The sequence below is a fragment of the Pipra filicauda genome, unplaced genomic scaffold (genome assembly GCF_003945595.2).
Source record: "Pipra filicauda isolate LSUMZ 115617 unplaced genomic scaffold, ASM394559v2 scaffold35_size7292922_pilon, whole genome shotgun sequence".
Taxonomy (NCBI): domain Eukaryota; kingdom Metazoa; phylum Chordata; class Aves; order Passeriformes; family Pipridae; genus Pipra; species Pipra filicauda.
This window is the reverse complement of record NW_024104487.1, coordinates 5,422,834-5,444,085: the sequence shown is the minus strand read 5'-3', so window position 1 is coordinate 5,444,085 and position 21,252 is coordinate 5,422,834. Positions and strand designations below refer to the sequence as shown.

Below are 21,252 nucleotides of genomic sequence, written 5' to 3'. Positions count from 1 at the left end.
GATCTTAATGTTTGCTTCCCGAGGATATTTTCCCTGTACCTCACACATCTGTAGCCTCCAAACCTCTGAGGTTGTGTGATTGTTTATATTTAGATACACAACTAGTTCATCAATTGTTATATTATCCCTTATTAATTTAAAACACAGATCTTTCAGCACTTTCAACTTCATAGCCACAACATAGGACAGCCCACCCAGTAAAATGCCTACTTATTTTTTTGCAGAGTTTGCCAAGTCTCAGCCAGACAAGACAAAAATAAACCTTTACCGTTGAAAGTTTTCCTCTTCCAGATTATTGAAGCCAATGCATGGGTTTCTGAGATGATTCTTTATCGTTAGGGTGTCCTTATTTTCCAAGGCCTGGTTTAGCAACACAACAGCTGACAACATTTCTACTGCAATAGACAGTTCATCATGTGCCAGGTAATTCTGTAGGACAATAACGCACTGCAGTCAGGAAGCTAAATAAGCAGTGTAACAAATTTGAGTTACACAGTCTAGATACCATCAAGGAGATGGACTTGATTTAAAAAGCCTGGAAAGTCTCCTAGTTACAGGCATGCCAGATTGACACAACATAGTGATGGAGCTTACTGGGTTTGCTATATGTCCCATTTATTCAGCCTTTCCTTCTTTTGTTCCACAATCCCATCTCTTCTGGTCTTACTCATAGCAATACAGTAAAGTATTGCTTTTCAATACAGTATATAAACCACAGTTAGTCCTCATTTGGAGCATGCAACAATTAAAAAATGATTTGTAGCAACACAAGAGCTCAGCCAGATTGAAGTGTGTCAAGTTCTGCAATTCAATATTGTCTATTCAACTGAAACCATTCATGCAATATAACAGCATGGCAAGAGAATTATGTCTGATTTTACACAACAACATGCTATGTTTGTGCTCTTTCCTGGTTTGACTACATAACACCAATGAGCAGGTTGTAAGCTTTTCACTCTTACCACAGCATTCTGTTGTTGGAGGTTGAACAGCTCAGTCTGATAGACAGCAGCAGCAAATGAGTGAACAACAGGCAGCTGTGCCTCAGGTTTCATCAGTGCAACCAGTGTTTTACTAGGATCACAGTTACGAATTGCAGTATTGATATTGTCAACCGCTATAAGTTCTAAAGAACAGTAGGGAAAAAAGCTTATTAATTTTCATATGCCATTTGCTCTTCATGCTATGTGGATGACAATTATATTATTCCAAAGAATGTAATTTGCTGTCATAAGAGAAAAAAAAGTATTTCTGTGAAATATTTCAAGACAACTGCTGAATGTTGTGAAAACAGTGTCTGTTCAAAGGTATGTAGGAAATAATTGACTGGAGGACTTTAAAGTTTCTGGACTTTTAGAAATGAGACATTGCTTATTGTCCCTTTAACACAAAACAAGGAACTGACCCCATCCTAGAAAGACCTAACTTCTCCTGGGTTCGTTTGCACCAGGTATTAGTAGGTATGTCAGCTCCAGCACCTCAGTCTTGCTTCACCCCAAATACTCCCTGCCCTCTGCACCATGTTTCCTCCGTCACCTCCTTCTTTTGGCAGGACCTAATCGAGCTAGGTAAAACAAGCCTGTCCTGCAACACCAACAAAATTATTACTGTAGATTTCAGGAGGCCTGGTAGAAATCATCCAAATATGCTGGAGGGTGGGGATTTTCTGCCAGAAAAGCAGTAGCTGAACCAATGGAAAACCACATGCTATGGTTTCTAGAACTTTCTCTGCATGTCAACACCTGCTCATTTGTCTGCCAGTGTGGAAGATCAGTCCTCACAAGCACTGCCATATAGAAATTAATCCCTTTGCTACAGAGCTCAGATTTTCATTTAAACAGACCACAACAGAGGCATATGACAAGTGTGAGTGTAACCCTTTTTGGTACCTGAACAACTTGCCTGTTTTGCTTTTTGCTGAACTGACTTCATTACAGGTTTGAAGCCCAGCAGAAAAATGCTGAAAACCACTTCCCACATGGGCAGCTGCAGAAGTGTTATGACACTTCTCAGCTTAGTCAGTGCCACCATAATTGCACACCTGGAGGAGCCATCTCTGAAGAAATCCAGGCCAGGACACACCCAGGAACACGCTGTACAAGGGACTACTCTGGTCTTGCAGAAAGGGAAGTAACCTTGAAGGTTAGAGCTCATGTGGCCAAGTAAAGAATAGCAATTATGCAAACACCTTTTCCATCAATAATCCCTATTTCCTCCACCTTATCATATGGCTTTTCTGTGTACTATTATCCAGGGAACACTTTTAGTCACCACTGACTGCTCAAATCTGTATAAGACTTCTTGTACAGTAGACACCATCCACAGTTCATGTATGCAGCAACACTCAGAATTTACATAACAGAAAGACTTTGAAAACCTTTTTAAGTACACAGGTCCACCTAAAACAGCTCCTCACCTCACATTTCAATTGCTTTGGAGCCAAGTCATACGGGGCTATGTTGTCCCTTGAAAGCTATTCCTGAGGTTAGAAAAAGGAAAGGCTCTCACAGCTAGAGTGTGCATGCATTTTTAGAGGAAAGAGCAAAGAGGAAAAGAGTCAAGGTCCACAAATGTACTAGACTAGTTCTGCAGCCAATAACCAAGCTACTGATTTCTTATTCTGAAACTGAACAACACACTATGTTGCTCACAGTCCCATAACAAAACCCACTAATCGTAAGAACTAAGTTTCTCTCCAGATTGCTGTTAATGCTTTTCACACATCACATTTTCATCTTCCTTTCCTTTACCCAGAGGTAACTCTTCCAGAGAAAGTACTCCTCAACATGGCTAACTAATCTGAAAGAGGCAAACATATAAGGGATCAAGTTAAACTTATCTTCTGGCTTAAGCTGACCTCACGGTACAGCCTTTAGGCACATTACAAGAGCAATCAGCCTGCATGCAAAGCATTGGAAACAGTACCAGAGACAAAACAGCCATTAAGCCATGCCCAGACGCAGCATGAAAAGACAGCAGACTAACCAAAGGTTAACTTCCTAGCAAAGAAGTTTACAGTCAAAAGCAGCAATAAATGCACTGCAAATTTAGATCCCCCTTAACTATATTTTTTACGAACTATAACTTGTGTCATGTGGTATTCTTAACAGAATAGGTTAGATTCAGATACATGTGTCTAAAAGTGAGAATAATTTCCCTCTGTGATGTGATTGCAAAATATTCTTCCATGTGATCATTCTGTTTTAATTCTGCAAGTGTGGTCATCGCTTCCAAGTGAGGATTAATACTGCACTGATAAATATTTGTTCAAGTCACCAAGCCATGCACTGTCTTCAGTTTTAGCCAATGTGTTTATCAGTGGCACAAATTAGTCTCAGGAAAAAAGTGTTACCTATTTCAGATAAGAGTACACCCAATGCAGCACAGATTGGTGACTTGGCAATTGTGACACCGAGACAAACAATTGCCAGAATAAAATGCAACACATATGGTTTCAGTTTGAGAAACCTTGTTTATGTGCAAGAAATGGTGGACTCAATTAATCAGCTTAACATAATTAAATGGTGATGGTAAAAAAAAAACAGTATTAAAAAAGAATATTACTCACTAAGTTTGTGAACCTCAGCTTCAGCATTGGCAACACTAACTTCTTTCTGTATTTCATTTTTGTCGAGCATATTTGGAATCCCTGCTATCTAACAGATCAGAAAAACAAGACTGAATTATGGTTTTAAGTTTGATAGGAGAAAGAGATAAAGCCCGATGATGATACACTGGGACTATACTATCATCTATGTGTCAAATACAATGGCACAGTAAACACAGCATTAATATTTTCCTGTGATTTTCACTGTACCTATATATTTTCTCCTTAAAAACCAATCGTCACTTTAATTTGTTGTTAGTGATTCAATATTACCTTTATTTGTGCTCAAATTATAATTAATTTTGAAAACGAAGTATTAGAAGCTTCATGTTATATCTCAAATTTTCTTCTTGTATCTTAGTAATGACTTATAAGGGCACCATGCTCTTTAGAGCAAATGCAGTTTTTTGGTGTTGATCAGTACATCAATTATTCTGAAATCTTTATAAAACTTTTCATAAGTGATGTTGAAGACAGAGAAGATATAATTTCTCTCTGGATTAAAATCAACTAAAAAAGTGCAAACTGACACATAGTACCTGTTCCATTCAATTACCTGTATTTTCTGTTCTTTAGAATCACACAATTGCAATAGGTACCATGAGGAATTTTGCGGCAGAACTTGAAGTAGGCTCAGAGCAGGACGGTTCAAACCTGCCATCAGTGCCAGTTCATCTTGCCGGTCAATAGCCTTATTCACTTGGACTAAAGCTATGTGAACTGAAATGAAAACAACGCCTATAAACAGCAAATAAGGTTTTTATGGGGGGAAAAAAAAGTCCATTGCTGTCAGCATCTCACTTTTTGTAAAAGCCAGCTAGGGTGGCAATCTTTATCTAGCAGAAAATTATCTCTTTCAAGTCCAGTCCTACAAAGGAAGTCTCTGGATCTGTGGGAGCCTATGTGGGAGCAGTTCAGCCACAGCTAAGTGGAAGCTTATGAATGAATTTTGGCTTTATATAGAAGAGGGGGTCAAAATTTACAGTATTCTGCACACAAAGGGAACATAAGGAAACAGAGCAGGCAATAAATTATTTGATTCTGAACCAAGGAATCCTTACAGCAAAAAACACAGACATTAGCCTCCCTCTCCCGAAAGATTAGTAGAGAAGGAGTAGCACGAAGAAACAGTTGTAGACATATATTAGCTACTTGTGCGTATTTTGTAAGTTTCCATAGAAATATTTTGTTTGTTCAGGTGGATTCAAGTTGTGTTCAGCTGGACTCTGGGAGATCACATGTTGTGTGCATACTTCCATAAGGATCCAGAATGGCTTACTGTTTATCTTATTGATATTGCCTTGAATCTCAGCTTGTGTCAGCAGCTCCTCATAGACATCTCTCTCTTCATCAGAGATTGTGCCATTCTAAGAAAACAAAAAATTGTTGCTAGTACACACAAAACAATTTGCAGAGAGAAAAGCTATTAGCAGGTGTCATTAAAACTGCATCAACTAAAGTATTTGCTGGTAGTATTTCTAAAGGAATTTGTTGACCACATGAACTAAAGAAATTAGCACCTTGTAATAACTGGCCAAGCAATTTGGCTGAGCAATGTTTTGGTTCCTGTAAAATAGCCATGCAAATACATGGTAGCATTTTTAACAGAAATCATTAGCTCTCACATAAAAGAACAAAGTAAATAATTTCACACTAAAGGTCTGTGGCAGAGGTTATATTTTATATTCAAAAAGGCGTATCATTCTTTTTACAACTTTTTAAACAGTAAATTTGTTTTTTCTGAAGGAGTTGATGGTGGAAAAACAGTCCTTTTTAGTTTTAAGTCTTCTGGTATTTTTAGCCTTTGGGCAAAGTTAAGCTACACCATGCTCAGAGTAAACGTATTCTTATAAAATTGTCTATCAGCTTGTTACATTACCATTCTTTCTCTTATTTAGTGTGAATTTTTTTTCCTAATTGTACTGATTTTAAAAATTAAGTGAATTTTTAAAACAGTAATGCTACCACATGTGAAGAAACATGAAGGAACATGTGTACTAGGAGTGCTAATAAAACACCACTACCTTGAGTCTTGCATTTGATTCTTTTTTCCTTTTAGCTTCAAAGAGTTCATTCTGGTAGTCCTGTGCCAGTTCCTCATCCACGTTGAGCAACATTGCATTTGGATTCCTCAGAGTTGCAATGGTTTGTTCAGCTACTCCTCTCTCAACAGCTTCATTAATTGCTATTACTGCTGCATGCACTGAAATTTAAAGCACGGATCTGAATTTCAGGAAGCAAAAACACCAAAACTCTCACTGTTTCTTCTGATTTATTTGAAATGAGTGTTTAATTTGCGTTCAACAATTTACAGATTCCCATTCAAACATCCCCCTCCATGTTTCCTCTAGACTGCAGCACTCTATGTTTACTCAAATTACAAAAATTGCTGTCTGTCCCATGTTCACTCTTCTCCCAACCAGGGGTTAGTATTTTACTGACAGAAAATAAAAAATTAGTTATATTTTATTATTCAAGTCCTATTTTATTTAGAAGGCAATTACATGCATGAATTGAAAGCACTTTTGGTACCTTAAAGCTGCTTTGTGTTTGTAAAGATAAAAGACATAAAAGTATTGTCTAAACTCAGTGTATCTGAAAGATGCTACACAAGAACAAGGAAATTCAAACTCCATTAGACTTGTTCTCTGGAAAAATACAGTTAAGATGCCCCAGACAGGGTGCAGCCCCGCATATCACATCTAAGTGCGCCTGGGAAGAACTGGTTCTTTGAACATGAGGATCTCCATGAACAACTGCGGTGCCTGAGAGACCATAATGTGACGGTCCCCCCATCTGTCATCTACAAAGCCACAGGACATCAAAACCTCAAATGGAGGCAAAGAACATCCAGTGGGCTTTGCAGGGTTATCAGAATTTATTACCCAGGAAAAGAGGAAAAAGTGCCATAGGACTCACTACGGGCATTGATCAGCTTAAGTGTTAAACCTTTCCTTCGAGGAAACGAGAAAACTTCAACTATTAAACAAATGCTTGACTCCCAAGAATTTAAGAGTCAAAAAAATTCTCATGTTTTTTCACACACTAAATTTGCACGAGTGTGCAAATTCAAAACCACTTGCAGATGAATTAGGTGTAGAGTAGTGACTAACACACCCTTCCCAGTTGTTTCCTGCACACATATGGCCCTAAGATCAGTTGAGATGAAGGACTTGTGCTGGAGCTACACTTTATTTGGACCCTCATACTACAAACAGACACCAATGACTGACTGGTGGCACATTAATCTCAAAGATTTTACAGACTTTACTGTAGAAAGTGTAATTCTTGATAAATGTATATCCAGATCATATCCCAAAGGAGGAACATCACAGCTGCCCGTTTATCACCACAGCACCTTGTCTAGGATTTACTTTCATGGCACCTAAGAGATGTATGTGTGAGGGAGAACATAACAGCCATGTTTTTTATTCTATCAGTACTTGCTACCTGGCCCTGGCATGGTTCTGATAAAACGGAGAAAAGTGGTAAAAACCTTTTCTTTGGATTAAGTTTAACTGAGGGACTAAATATCTGAGTTTAGAGACTTTAAGTTTATGAAAGAAATGAAAGATGCTTCAGATCTGAGGTTTTAGGAAAACAAAGGAGTGTACAAATTTAGGAAAGTAAGACGGGAGAGCAGATCACTGAAAATTCAGCAGGGGCAAATGAAGCATGAAGTGAAGCTATACATCCTCAGAGATGGCAGCTACTGGAACAACTTGCATAGTTTTGTTGGATAATCTTAGCACTAAGTTCAAGCCAGGAAGTTGTTCTTAAATGATTTCACTCTAGATCAGTTCAGCACAGTATCAGATGGGAAATAAAAGCAGCTGGCATGGTGGAGGAGATACAAGCAGAGATACACACTGGTTCATTTGTCATTAAACTTTGTGAAAAGGGAAAGTTCACATTGGATATTAGGAAAAGGTTCTTCATTGAGAGGATGGTCAATCACTGGAACAGGCTCCCCACGCAAGTGGTCACAGCACCAAACCCACCAAGGTTCAAGAAGCATCTGGACAATGCTCTTAGCTATATGGTTTAGTTTTAGGTAATCCTATGAGAATCAAGGAGTTGGACTCAGTTATCCCATGTGGGTCCCTTCCAACTTGAGACATTCTATGATTCTGTGTACACCCATATCAGCTTCAAGGGGCTAAGAGAACACTGTCCTTCTTAGAAGACATATCACCCCAACACACTGATATGACAAAACACATAGGAAGGACGTAATTTCTTCCACAGTGATGCAAGAGGCATCACTGACCTAACTGGAGCTAGCAAAAAGTAGTCAAAAGATAGGTTCAAGATTAGGACAGAAGTGAACAGGTAGGTGTGAACCCACCTGCCAAGAGAAACAGTGAGATTGGACTGAAAGAGCAGGCTAGAAGCATGGAATAACAGAGGGGTTTTGCTTGTGGAATAAGCTGTCTGCAAAAGCACTTAAGCTTACTCTTTGCACATTGATTTCTACTGTTGCTGGCACCAAAGTAGGAGTCATCAGCAGTTGTTTCACTTCATATCTCCTTTTGCATACTCCATTTAGGAAGAAGGATGGCAGAGCCCTTCCTCTGGCAGGGTCTCCATATCCAACCTCACTAATGTATGAGGATTCCCATAGCAGATGTTTCCTGTTCTGAGGCAGAGCATGTTATCTATAGCACAATCCCTGCCCAGAGGGACAGAACTAGCATCAGGAAACCCTGTCTTTAAGACCGAAAACACTTCAGAAGTTAAAGGAAATCCTCAACACTATAATAAGGCTTTCAGAGAAGGACGTTCCAGCCTTTTCATCTTCAGAATGAAGATCCCTGTAAAAGTGTTTTCTAGTCATTAAATCTCTGAAAATCTGCTGAAAAAAGGGGAAAAAAAAAAAAAAAAGAAGACAAACTACCCCCACTTCCAAAAGCAGCGTTTTAATAGCTAGCTTTGGAGAAGTATGCACATATTAAGCAGGTTTCAAAATATACAACACAGACAACATGAATCAACATCAGGTGTGTTTTAAATTAAGCTCTGGAAATTTCCTCACACTAAGAAACATCATGAATCAGCTTGTTTGAATTATGCTACTTTGCAAGGTTTAACAAAGTCGCAATGTAACATACTAAAGCCAACCATTTTGTTGTTTGGTTTGCCCTTCTGAAAAAGGCTAGAATCTTGAATCAAGTGTCAATGTAAGCGAACATCCTCGATATCATGTAATTGAAACTGAAGCAAATTTTTTTTTTAATATATTGCTTTATTCTACCAAAAAAAAAAAGTTAAATAGAGAAAATCACCCGGATTTACAGATGAGTAGGCATGGGCAGCAAAAAAATAATTTAATTTTGTTTTTTAGTGGAAGTTGATCAAGATAGACTCAGAAGGACCATAACTGTTCAGTTCCCTTAAAAAGGCAAAGCTTATTCCAGATGCATCAGCAGGACCTACCCCCCAGCAGAGTTCTACCACGCTATGGGTCACACAGCAGTGGTCAGACAGATTGAAAGCTGTCCATGAAGGCAAACTCCACATATACACCACGGTATATGAGAGAGCTGTCTGTCTGGAACAGTGACTTGTCCTCACAGCAACCTGTTTGGGTGTTTTAGGAAAACAGAAAAAGCCTCTCCCACCCAACCTCTCCCCCACCAAAAAAAAAGAAAAAAAGGAGCCACAGAGAAGACAGTATGTTCCCATGGCCCATTATACATTGTACCCGTATGGTGCAGATGCATGCACAGACCCCAATTCATTTTTCTAGAGGAGCACTAGCTACCAAAACATTAAACCCATCCAAATTAATCTGAGAAATCTTTGCTTCTGGTGCATTTCCTATGGTTCAATGGAGATACTAAAAAACACAGACTGAAAAATTGCAAGAGGTCTTGCAACAGTGAAGCAACATGATAGTCAGTGAAAACCTGCTTGCTTTTCTTTATAGTTATTAAGTGGCAAAGTAGGTGAATTAAAACACAGAAAATATTTTAATAGCATTCTGTCAAGTATTCAGTAGAGAACACAAGATCCACACTTACATGCAGCTTCATCCACTGATAATTCACTGGCCAGAATCCCACCAATTTTACTGAAAGATGGCATCTGTATACCATACTTCTCTAGCTCCTTTCGCATATTGCTGATTTCTTCCTCTATTTGCACACACAAAAAAAGAAGTATTATCAGAACAAAAGCTTAAGAGTTTCATTATGTATCACCATACCTACAAACATGGGTGTTTGGTCAGAGCTTCTAATTAGTTTTCTTCCCCATTTTGAAAGAATCTGAGATATGACAAGTATTCCCTGCAAACTTCCTCCCTTCAGTCCTTCAGAGACTCAACATTCATTAAAAATAGCAGCCTCCCATGTGTTTGGAACAATGTTGTCAGAAGAGAAATAATAGAAAATATGTACAGTGTTAGCAGATTTACAGGGTGGAAACAACATCTAACTGATGATTAGAAAAGCAGTTTTTTACCTGTGAAGTCTACTTTTCCCAGAAGGTCCTGGATCTGTGGAGCTAATCCGAGTTTGAAGAGATATAAACTGCAAAGAAGAAAAAAAGAATTTAAAGTGCATGTGGTTGAGGTGTTTGCTTTTCTGTACAAGAGAAAAGCACTTCTGTGAAACTTGTCATTTAAACCTTGACTTTCATAAGCCAATACAGAATAAATTACCTACAATTTTCTTTATGCTGTATTTTTAAGTCTTACAGAAGGAGAAATATTTTCTATTTCCAAGCAGCATCTCTAAGAGAGAGGCACTGCCAGTGTATCTCAGATCATAGGGGATGTGTAAACAAGTAAAAAACCTTAGTAACAGATAGTTAAAGAAATGCAAAAGCTAGTATTGGGGAAAAAAAATCAAAATGTGAATGTACTTTAGTACACCTTATAGCTTTGGACTTATGTGCTGTTTTGACTTGCATTATTACATCCCTGTAATGAATAGCCAAAGACACAAAAATCCCTGACACCCTCCTTACTAAACATAGAGAAACAAGGACCTGTAAGTCCATCCAAGACCATCTCAAATATATTTGTGTCGTTAGCTATTTAAATTTTGGAAAATAAAGAGAGCTTAATTTAAAGTGCTATCCAAGAACTAATATTTTTGTTTCAATATAGCATGAAAAATACCTGTAGTCATTATTCCTAGAGCTCTGGGGTGCTACCTGAAAAAAAAATAGCTAAATACACACCTATTTTCTTAATACCTTCTAAATCACAAGGCATGTATTTATCTGCAAAAGCCTGATGTTTCTAAAATTTATCACTGAAATTCAATAAACAAGTGAGTTTATCAAGAAGGGATAAAAAATGATAGACATTAAAAGCAAGACTTATTTAAGGCATTTCTCCAAATAGATTGTTTTCCACCTTTCTTTTAACTTATGCACCCCAACTTCATTCATTGCAAATGTGTATTTTGGTTTAGGATTTTGATATCTAGAAGTTCCCTTTTGTGTTTTGCTGTAGAGGGTTTTTTTGCTATTAGCAAATTATAGGATGAGATTTCAAAACAAGTATTTGTAGCTGCTCGGAGCACACAGAATCAGCATTTATCTTCCATGCTACCATAGCTACTCCTCTGCTCTGTCACAATCTGGATGAACACAACAACAGATCTCATGTAGGCTGTCACTCTTTTGCAGCCACTCAAAATCATTGCCACTGCCATTGTCTCCTTTCTAAGCTGTCTGAAATGCAAGTTAGCTATTGCAGGAGAAAACCTCCCGTGACTACAGTAATGAGCCAGGTTCCTCTGTTACCCTGATCTGCCTTCCAGTCTCTTGGTAGAAAGAGATTTTACTCTAAGTTTGAGACAGGGACACAATCCTGGCTGAAGCACTGGGGGTCAAACAAACAGTTATGGAGATCAGTGGCATCACAGGGCTGTGCTGGTTCTTTTTTTGGGTCACCAAAATAAAAAGACAGAGGAAGAAAGAGTGTTATGAACATTAGAGAATATTTTTTTTTGCTGTTCAGCACTTCCAGGAGTATATTGAGCCAGGTGTGATACTTCCTATGCTCCTTTGTTATGGGTGAACTTATTAACCACCAGATGGTGCTGAAAATGCGCTTTGAGTCTTGCAGGGAACATGAAGACACTTCTGCTCTGTTTTAAGGTATAATTTCACTTGAAACAGCTTGCTTAATGCTTTTATAGTGTAAGTCGAACCTCAGGGAACCACAGAGTCAAAAGCAGGAGACGTTGTAGTTAAGGAAGCTGGATATGAGGCATCAGAAACAAGGGGGGAAACAAAGGGGAAAGAACAGTCCCCAGGTGAAACTCCCTCCAGTATGAAGCATCACCCACACAGAACCGCAGCTCATATCAGGCAGAGATTCCTGGGTCTTGTGTTATGCTTAGCTCATGTATAATATGCCGTAAAAAACAGATCTGAAAATAGTGTGCTTTTTCTTTTAAAGCATGCTTGTCATTCTACTATTTCCTAGGAAAACAATGAAGCTGTCCAGCTTCAGAGGGACAGTTTGTCTAGGATGCAGTGATCTGCTTGCAAAGATAACTTGAAAACTGAATTTTTCAAGAAAAAAATATCCCTAAGCACTGCTATTTATGAACAAGAATCACTGTTAGCACCTTTATTTAAATGAAGCTGTTCTTAACTGTATTTAGTCCCAGAACAAATCCAAATCATCTTTCACAAGAAAAAAATGGTGCAAGAAATGAAACCCATTCCTTCATATTTTTGAAGTCAGGCTTCCAGGATTAATGTTTCAACAAAAGAAAAGCAAGAAGTAATTATATTTAACAGGAGTCTAGAAACGGTTTGCTAAGTCACTCCTTCCTGACCAGAGCAATGCTGTATTTGACAGCACAGGTCGTCCCATGTGCTGTAAGTGCAATGGTCTTTATTTTAGACTTGAAACATGGCATATGTTAAAAATATATATAAACCACCATGCTTAGTGTCATTGTCTATCTTCAGGCCCTCTAGTAGCTCAAAGATCATCAAAACATCAAATTACCGATGGCTTTCCCTGCAAAATGCTATTATTTCAGATGTGAAATACACTTTTTGGATGGAACTTCTTGCTCCTGTTACCTGCAGTTAAAGCTATTTCATGGCTCTTAAAGGGGCAGTGGTAAATGGTCTTATCAATTTCAAACGCTTAAGTTATGCACGCTGACTGCACATAAAAGAATTCAGGTAGGAAAAATCTGAACTAAAGATGGCTTCAGGATTTTCAAGAATGAGAAGAAGAAAATACCTTGTTTTAAATTTACATAGTTTTGTTGGAAATGTTGCTTCAGAGTAATGACTTCATAGCAACTAAGATAGAAGACAAAGTAGATCAACCCCCCACCTCTCTGAGAGAGTGCTCTATATTTCCAAATTATGAGCCTTTGAAAATTTAGCATGTGCTGCAAGATGCATCAGAATTTAACATTTAAACTCAGTGGTGATTCTTTATGTAGTGGTCACATGCACCTATGCTACCACTGCAAAGGTGAAAACCCTGCTTGCAATTGCTGTTTCTCAATGCTGGGTTGTAGGACCCTGAGAACCACAGGGACATGGACTGGGTCAGCAACAAGGGTCAGCAAACCACGTACTGATTCCCTGGAGAGGGTGCTGTGGCAATCTCAGAAAGTAGAGAAGATAGGGTACATGGCATGAAGCTGGGAGTACAGACACCAGCAGATTAGTACTTTAAACATCAGCAGAAGGGGAACAGAACTAGACTCCTACAGCTCAGCATTCCTCTAATGCCAACCCAACTAAGAACACTGTTGGCCAAGCCAAGTTCCTCGTCCTTAATTCTGTTGTTTCCCAGACAGCTTTCAATGTAGTCTATGCACCATTCAATACTGACATTAGAGTTTGATTTAAAAGACTCCAGTGAAGGACTTACAGCAAGCATTGTAGAAAAAGTTATGGAAATAAGTAAAACATAATCATTGTTTCTTCTGTTATTGAATGTTGTATCATATGCAGGCACATGGGCCTACAATCTCATGGGAAAGCATCATAAGTGAAAGTATTGCAGGTCTATTTGGTGTGGCATGACACATTTGATATAAAGTCCTTTTCTAAAATAATAGCATAAAATAAAAAAAAATAAGTACAGAGTTAGAGCTTTGTGTTGATATACAGCAAGGAAAAGTAACGTAAACAAGACAAAGTTGGAAGTGAAAGCTTAGAGAGAACACAGACTTATTCTGATACTGGGATAAATCCTGGGGTATGTCAAGATGAAGAAAGAAAAACTTCTACCGAAGGTCAACCCATATAAAACTCAGTTCAAGATAAAAGATTTACGGTCATTTCAAAGATTGTATGGATTCCTCCATACATGAGGAAGCAACATTGGAAAAACTAAATGTGTTATTCCACCTCCTGCAAAAGCTTTGAGCTGGCCCATAACGTGCCTAGAGGGACATACAGCCCACTGTGTCAGCCTGAGCTGGTTAACATTATAGCCCTGTGCATCCTCTGTAGGAAATCACTTCAAGCTTACACAAGGCACTCGCTGTCAAAACAGACTGCACTACCAAGTTATAGGCAAGAACTACTCTCAAATAGTCCTGGTGACACTGCCCTGTTAACATTACGCTAGGTATAATAACTTCAAGGGTCAAGACTTGAAAAAGAAATACTGGGCTATCAGATTAAGTGCTATTTATTGACAGTGTGTGCATATCCCAGAGTAGAAGAGGGGGCACATAATTTCAAGGATTAGCCCTAAAAATGTTTCAATAAAGTATGTATTGAATAGCTTCTGACTGATAGCCCTAGAGCAGCTGATGTGCCTTTGAACACTGTTACAAACATAGAGGAGAGTTTGAGGTGTAAGTTAATTATTTTCTCTGAAAGCTTAGTTACAAGAAAGTAATGAAGGAAAAGGCCTCCACACGCAGGAAATGAGCTAGGAGAGCCACAAGAGGATGGAGCTGTCTGCCAACACCACTGTCCTTCCCACCAGGAACAGCAAAGGGCAGATGTTTTTGTGCTAAACATCAAAAAAAACCTTAAGACAGGACATAAAAAAATTTTAAGCTCTATTTTTAGTGGTATGGTCAAAGCCTCCCTGACTTTACTTTCAAAATTGAGGTGCTTAGAATTTTGAAATCTTGGAAAATGTTAATTTTTATGTGAATTACCTCAGAATATGGTAATTATTTACTTCACTTTTGGGACAGAAACATGTCAGTTCATCATAATTTTCACTCTGATCAGCACATCTGCACCATGGTTATACTAAGATTTTGCTAAGTTTCTGTTCATTTATTTGATTTCTGTTGCAGTATGTGTTTTGAAATTCCATGTGCACTTTGAGAAGAGGTGTACTAGTGAAAAAAAGGTGTCTGTGCTAAATTCAATAGTCCTTATTTTCTATTTTGAAAATACTTTGGCCAATAGTCCTGACAAAGTTGAAGTTTTGTCTCCAAATTAATGAACTTGTAAATTCTGACAGATTTTGACATACTGGTTACCCTAAAGCCATTTGCAGACTTACACTCCCAGCTTTGGCAGCTACTATAACTTTTATTCGCATCACCAATTACCTTAGAGCATGAATGCAGTATATCATCCTAGGGATGTTTTTCCTGTCGTAGACATCTGTGGTCTCTGGATAAAAGATCTAAAAAGCAAAGAGCGCACAGTTAAATAAGAAGACTTGTTACTGAGCAGAAAAGTTTCCTCTGCTTAACCATACCTTAAACTTAGAGAATTTCAGTTGTTACTTCTATACAGTTATAAATCAAGTCTCTTCTGATCTTATTTTAACTTTATTAGTAGTTTTCATAAGGAAGAACTTAATAAAGCATAAAAGCTACTTAATGAGAGGGGGAAAAAGAAAGATAAGCAGACAGCATTTCGACAAGATTTTTAGAAAAGGTCCTTTGGCATAAGCTCAGCCAGTAGTGCTTGTCCTCCTACAGACACCCAAAACCTGGAATACAGTTACAAGTTGCAAAGCCTCATTGAAAACCAAACTTATCAAGTATGGTTTAAAAGTGCGTGATTCTAATTGCCAGCACCCCGCGTTTTGTGAATACATCATTTACAAAGATATTTAGAGAGAGGCAAGAATTTAGCCAAGAAGTCACATCATAAGTTCCAATTCTGATTCTACCACTAATTTGTTCCTGGCCTTGGTCCCAGTTGCTAAACACTGTTTCTCCACAAAAATATAATAAAAGAGTTAGTTAACTGTGAGAGTTGGCAGCATGCTTCCAATACAGGCCAAGCACATGGGGCTGCACTGTCCCACGGTTCATAGGACAAGACTGAGTAAGACAGGAGCACAGTGCCCTCTTTTGCTCAAAACAGCTTTGTGAGGGAGAATTGGGAAAGCTTTTGGCCATGACCATCCTCTGCAACAGAAACATAATCTGTCAGAGGAGGGATGGCAGGGTGGATCCCTGCTGTACACAGGACACAGGGACTAAACTAAGGGGAAAAAAATCCCTCACCTGGGAAAGGCAGGACCCCTCTCATCTCTATGGCATTTTTGATTGCAGCCATGGATGCCCTTTTCTGCATATGGGCACCTGCACTGAATTTGCCTACAGTGGTTGGCCATTAGTCCATGTAGCTCTTCTAAAGGCTGCCTGAGCATCTCAGCTGTGCCCAACTGTGGTGCATCAGGCAGCACCGTGGCTGCCATCACTCAGGCACCCTGAGGCAGCTGCAGGGCAGCCTGGGCAACAAAGTGCTCACCTCAGGCTGTGTGTGGGTGCCAAAATGTCCAAACAAGCAGCATAGGTCTTTCCGCACAGCCCTTCCTTAAAGGATTTTCATCCAAAATAGACTCACTGGTGCCCAGAAACAGCAGCAGAGGGGGGAGATGACAAGTGAAGACCCGCAAGGAGGAAGATAAATATAAGAGGTGACCCAAGAAAGCAGTTGGTGGAAGGAGAGCAGCAGCATAGTCACGCGGATGCACTGGAAGGTGCAAGAGCAGTCTGGAAACAGGGTAGAGGCAGAGAAACGGGGATGTACATTAAGAGGAAGAGGCAGCAAGAGGCACGATGCGAAGAGGTAACCTGAAGGAAGCAAATATTTAAATTTTCTGTTTTAAACCACATTCCTTTCAGGCCCGCACAGAGACTGCACTAGCAATAAGACTTAGTTAAAACACTGCTAGTGTCCCATTTGTCCTCACGCAGGGGAAGCACCCTGAGCATTTCCACGCACAGCAATCATCCACAGCAGCCTCAGCCCACACATGCTGGCAGCAGCAACACAGAACTGACACTCCCACTGCTTTCGACATTACCTTCTTTTCAGAGTTGTTTTCAGAATTACCTCTTCCCTGTAGACTTACAGCAAGGAACTGTTTACGCTCAAGTAGAAGAAAGGGGGTCTTAGTGAGCCAGTGACTTGAGCCACTTTTTATCCTAAAATTTGAAGGCTTACCTTAGGCAGACCAATGGACTCCATTGCTCTTAACCACTGCACAGTGTTGTCAGTGTGCCGAAAATGAAGGCCAGATCTCTATTAGAAAAATAGAAGGAGAAGATTATAGAAATCACATTAGGTAAAAAAACTCTAGTTATTGATCCTCCTGTTGTTTCCCAGTTTTAGATCCTGAAGCTAAATTCAAGGAATTTTCTCTTATTTGAACCTGGAGACCAAAGTGTAACAGCCTCAATCCTGCTAATGAAGCATCCTAACACATCAACAGCCCCATGCCGAGTCCAGCTCTTTCTTTCATGTTATGTAAGCCAGATTTGTACACATCAGGGTGGACCAGGATTGAAGTGGAAATTTGTACAGTCCTTCAGTAGTTGTTTGAGCTTCAGGAGTAGAGGCTGGATGTCAAATACCAGGAACCAAAATGTGGTAACACTGATCAGGCACTGTTGCGAAGGACAACAGATAACATGGTCTTAGTCAATCTTCAGTTCTGCATGAATACCTGACCCTCCCTACAGCCTATTCAAGCAGCGTAAGAGTAAAGTGGGAGAGTATATATATATATTTTTTTTTTAATTAATGTCATTTTTTATGGTAAAGCAAGAAAAGAAACCAGAAGTCTGGTTTTGGAGATTTTCAAGAGAAGAATTTAAATGTACACAGAATTCTTAACCATGGTTCTGTTAACCATATGGGACCTAAGTAATTTCTCAGCTCTCAAGAGCCGGTTATATACACCTTAAAAATGTCCACTTCAAATTTTTTCTGCCTGCTCTACGTGTTGAGACAATGCATTCCATAGTGAAACTGCTGCGTATGAATGTACATATTTCTATATTATCAAGGATCTTGGAGATAACAAATGACTTGCACAGGTAACAAGCTAAGCTCAGTTACTAGTAGCTTGTTTTCTGCTTTTCAGTGTTAAAGTTGATGAAATAAACACACAGATCTAATGAAGTGAATGTCAAATATCCTCCTATACAAGATGAAAAAAGTTTGGAATATTTATCAAATTGCTTTTGACTCCTATTCCTAATGAGAAATAATTTTATAAATGGTAAAGCTCATGTTCTTCCTGGAGCCAGAAGTGTAATTCGTTCAGCCTTAAAAAGTTGAAGTGACACCAGCAGAGTTTTTCTAAGGGTAAAATATTTTTAACTTATCGTGCTGGCTTCTTACTGCTGTCAGTCTTCCATCTAGTCCCAACAGTCTTACAAGAGAGATACTGAAAATTAACCAAGCATGCTTGGTAATGTTTCACAGTTGGAAAACAAAAATTTTATTTTTTTGTCTTGACAGTGAAAGAACTGAGAAAGGTGTTACCTTATAGCGTGCCTGTTCCACATCGTAGATCTTTTTGTCTGACACCACATTAGGTGCAAAGAATTTTGCAAGCTTGGCAAGGTAAACACCATTTCTTAAGCCTTCTTCCAGTTCTGTAGTTGGGGGCAGCTCTTCGTCCAAGCAGACCTCCATCCATCTACAAAGACATTTGTGAAATTTTTAATGTAAGTGTTTTAATGTAAGTGGCACCTTTTGCCCACAACCACTGTCCTTTTAGTGTCACTACTACAGTGTAATCACAGCAGAAAAGGGCAAGGACTAAGGGCAAAATTCTCATATTCATTCACATGGCAGATCAAAACGATTAGAAAATCATGTCTGCAGTATGTGATCATGACCCATCAGGAACCAAACAGCATGCTTTGAAGTATACACACCTAAGGGGTCCAACTCAAATCTTTTGAGCAGCACTAGGCTTTTGAATAGACAGTAATCTAAGCTGAAAACTAGAAGAAATCATGGGACGTTGTATATTATTGATGTTTGCATTTAAAAAACTCTGATAGCTATGCCAGTGCTGAACCTCATGAACATCAAGGCCAGCGGTGGGCTGGGTGAAGCTGGTTCCAATGTGCTCTGCAACACAAGCTCACAGCAATGCCCATCTCAGTACAGAGCACTCCTGCAGATTATTCTCCTCCTGCAACACACAGAAGCTCTCCATTGTCACCCATGAAACACAGTGACAATGCTGGAAGAAAGCTTTTTGTTGAAAAGTCCAAGGTACTTTATGCATTTGAGCTCTGCTTGGCAGTAAGTTGGCTGAAACACGGCTTCTGGTTAGTGACAGTGACTAAATCCTCCAAGGTGGTAAAGTAGTTACGTATTTGAGACTTAAGATGTGATAGACATGGGACTACACAGAAAACAGTAATTAATTAAATACATAAACAGTTCAAAAGGCAAATAACAGACATGAAACCATATTATCCAGTATTTTTATATTGAGTAGCCTAGAGAAATTGTTTCCAAGGCACTGCTGAAAGAGATTAGTGTCCTAATCACTAGACCAAAAATTCCTTACATTGGTGGTCTAAGTGTTTTGGCTCTGTGATATTATTCTTACTTCTAGCAGCTAAATCACATTACAAGAGCTTTAAATCAGCTTAGTTCTTCCCAGTATTTTTTTTTTTATTTTACTCAGTCAATCTCTGATGCTGCTAGGACATTAATATCAACACAAAGAAGAAAGATGAAGGGCAACAACAAAGTTGAAGACACTAGTTCGCTTTACTTACTGTCACTATAAGGCAGTGTCACTGTGAGACAGCATTACAAGTCTAACATCACCTCCAAAGGAGTGATTTCAGAAACCAGAAAACTTGGATCCAAGTTGAAAACAAGCCAGCTTTTACTCTTCCACAGAGAAGAAAAAAGCTCACTACATCATTTGGTTTCAGATTAAAACTCTAGACAAATGTCCTACTTCATTACACTTTTGGATTTGTTACAGGACACATGAAAGTTGTTTCACTGAAGCACAGACTACCCTAATAGCTCTTGAGAAAACCAACACCCATAAATCTGAGGCAACATCACACAAAACTGAGGGGAGCAAGTATCACTAGGAGAACTATATTTTGCAGTATAAAAGCTGCTTCAGTGAGGAGAATCGTATTCCTAACAAGCTTCCTGACTCCGTCCTGTGTTGCATGTTCATGTGTTGTGGGTCCATGCCAAAGGTCCCAAAAGTCACCCTTACTACTATTTTATAGACTAAATAAAGGTACATACAAAGTCAAAGTGTCACAACATTTGTCTTCTCCAGAAAAGAAGACAAGGAAGAATAAACAAAGAAAGTATATTCCAGGCAAATGTGTTTTTCACATAATCCAGTTAGCTTTTCCTAAAGAATTTATTTCCTAGAATGTGTCTTCTGGAAGAAGAGTTGTACAGATAAGCAGGAGGAGCTTGCTGAGCCACAGGCAATATTCACTATGAGTTGAAGCTACCTCTGGTGTTCCAATGGGCCAGCTCCAGTGATATGAATTGTGTACCCAGAGCAGCATTTTGTACCTTACAATGGATTCTTTGCCCTTCAAATTCTCATTTTTTTTATGAAAAGATTTTTTTGACATCTTCAGTCTGGGGCACAAAGAAAGTATTATATTGGAACTGTTTTTGAGGATACACACATCTCCCCTGTTCTTCTTTACAGTACAAAAATTTGCTATTTATATATAAAATTGAGTAATTCCCCAAGCTTTAAATGAGATGCTGATCCAAAGTGAAAGCTGCTCCTCAGCTTTTCAAACCTCCTGTAATTCAACAACATTAAAACAGTTGTGGATTTTTCCCAGTATAGTGATGAGTCTTTAATCTGGAACCATCCATTCTGGATAGAGAGGCTACCCTGTCTAGTGGGTAAATGCAGTACCCTGAGGAACAAACAGGAAACAGTATGAGGATGCAAAGAAAGCAGAAAGAAGAAAAAAAAGGAAGAATACAGTTGTCAAAACAAGTCCAGATAAACATAAAAGGAAACAAGTCTCTTTTTAGAAGGAGAATGTTAGTAACTCAGTGGGAAAAAAAAGGAGAAATAGAGAGAACTGAAAGATGCAGAGTTTCTTTCCATTTGTAGCAAAAGATCTGTAGGTTGCATCTATTCTAGAAAAAGTCAGGGGTCTGCAATAGGGCAACTGTAACTTAAAGCACTTGGCAATAAGTATCCAAGACTGAGAAGAGAGCTACATATAAGACATGTTTTACCACTGTCTAGAAATTGCAGAACTTAGCTACAACAAGATCTACTGTGAAAGGATTTACTCTGTTTCGCACATGTTTAATCTGAGGAAGGAAAAACCTCAGGATTTGAACTAAATCCTGCTAATATACAAACAACCTTGTAACTTAGTTATGCAAACAGCTGCTCAACTCTGTTACTCTCTCCTAGAATTTATTGAGACGTCATAGAAACA

The 21,252-nt window shown here is 38.8% G+C and overlaps 1 protein-coding gene across 6 annotated transcripts in view; it reads right to left on the bottom strand.

Moving 5' to 3' along the window:
• Positions 1-21,252, bottom strand: part of IQGAP2 (IQ motif containing GTPase activating protein 2) — a 128,093-nt gene that overhangs the window by 44,750 nt on the left and 62,091 nt on the right. The window contains exons 3-13 of one of the 6 annotated variants that reach the window (XM_027709943.2): positions 18,314-18,470; positions 16,988-17,065; positions 15,130-15,206; positions 10,073-10,140; positions 9,631-9,744; positions 5,629-5,810; positions 4,887-4,974; positions 4,164-4,327; positions 3,569-3,656; positions 963-1,126; positions 269-429 (exon numbers count right to left, since the gene is read on the bottom strand). In XM_027709943.2, the coding sequence (XP_027565744.1) occupies positions 269-429; positions 963-1,126; positions 3,569-3,656; positions 4,164-4,327; positions 4,887-4,974; positions 5,629-5,810; positions 9,631-9,744; positions 10,073-10,140; positions 15,130-15,206; positions 16,988-17,065; positions 18,314-18,470 (1,341 nt within the window). Of the gene's footprint in view, positions 1-268; positions 430-962; positions 1,127-3,568; positions 3,657-4,163; positions 4,328-4,668; positions 4,687-4,886; positions 4,975-5,628; positions 5,811-9,630; positions 9,745-10,072; positions 10,141-15,129; positions 15,207-16,987; positions 17,066-18,313; positions 18,471-21,252 lie in introns of those variants that run through there. The other 5 variants (XM_027709944.2, XM_039384532.1, XM_027709947.2 and 2 more) reach the window with 5 other exon arrangements.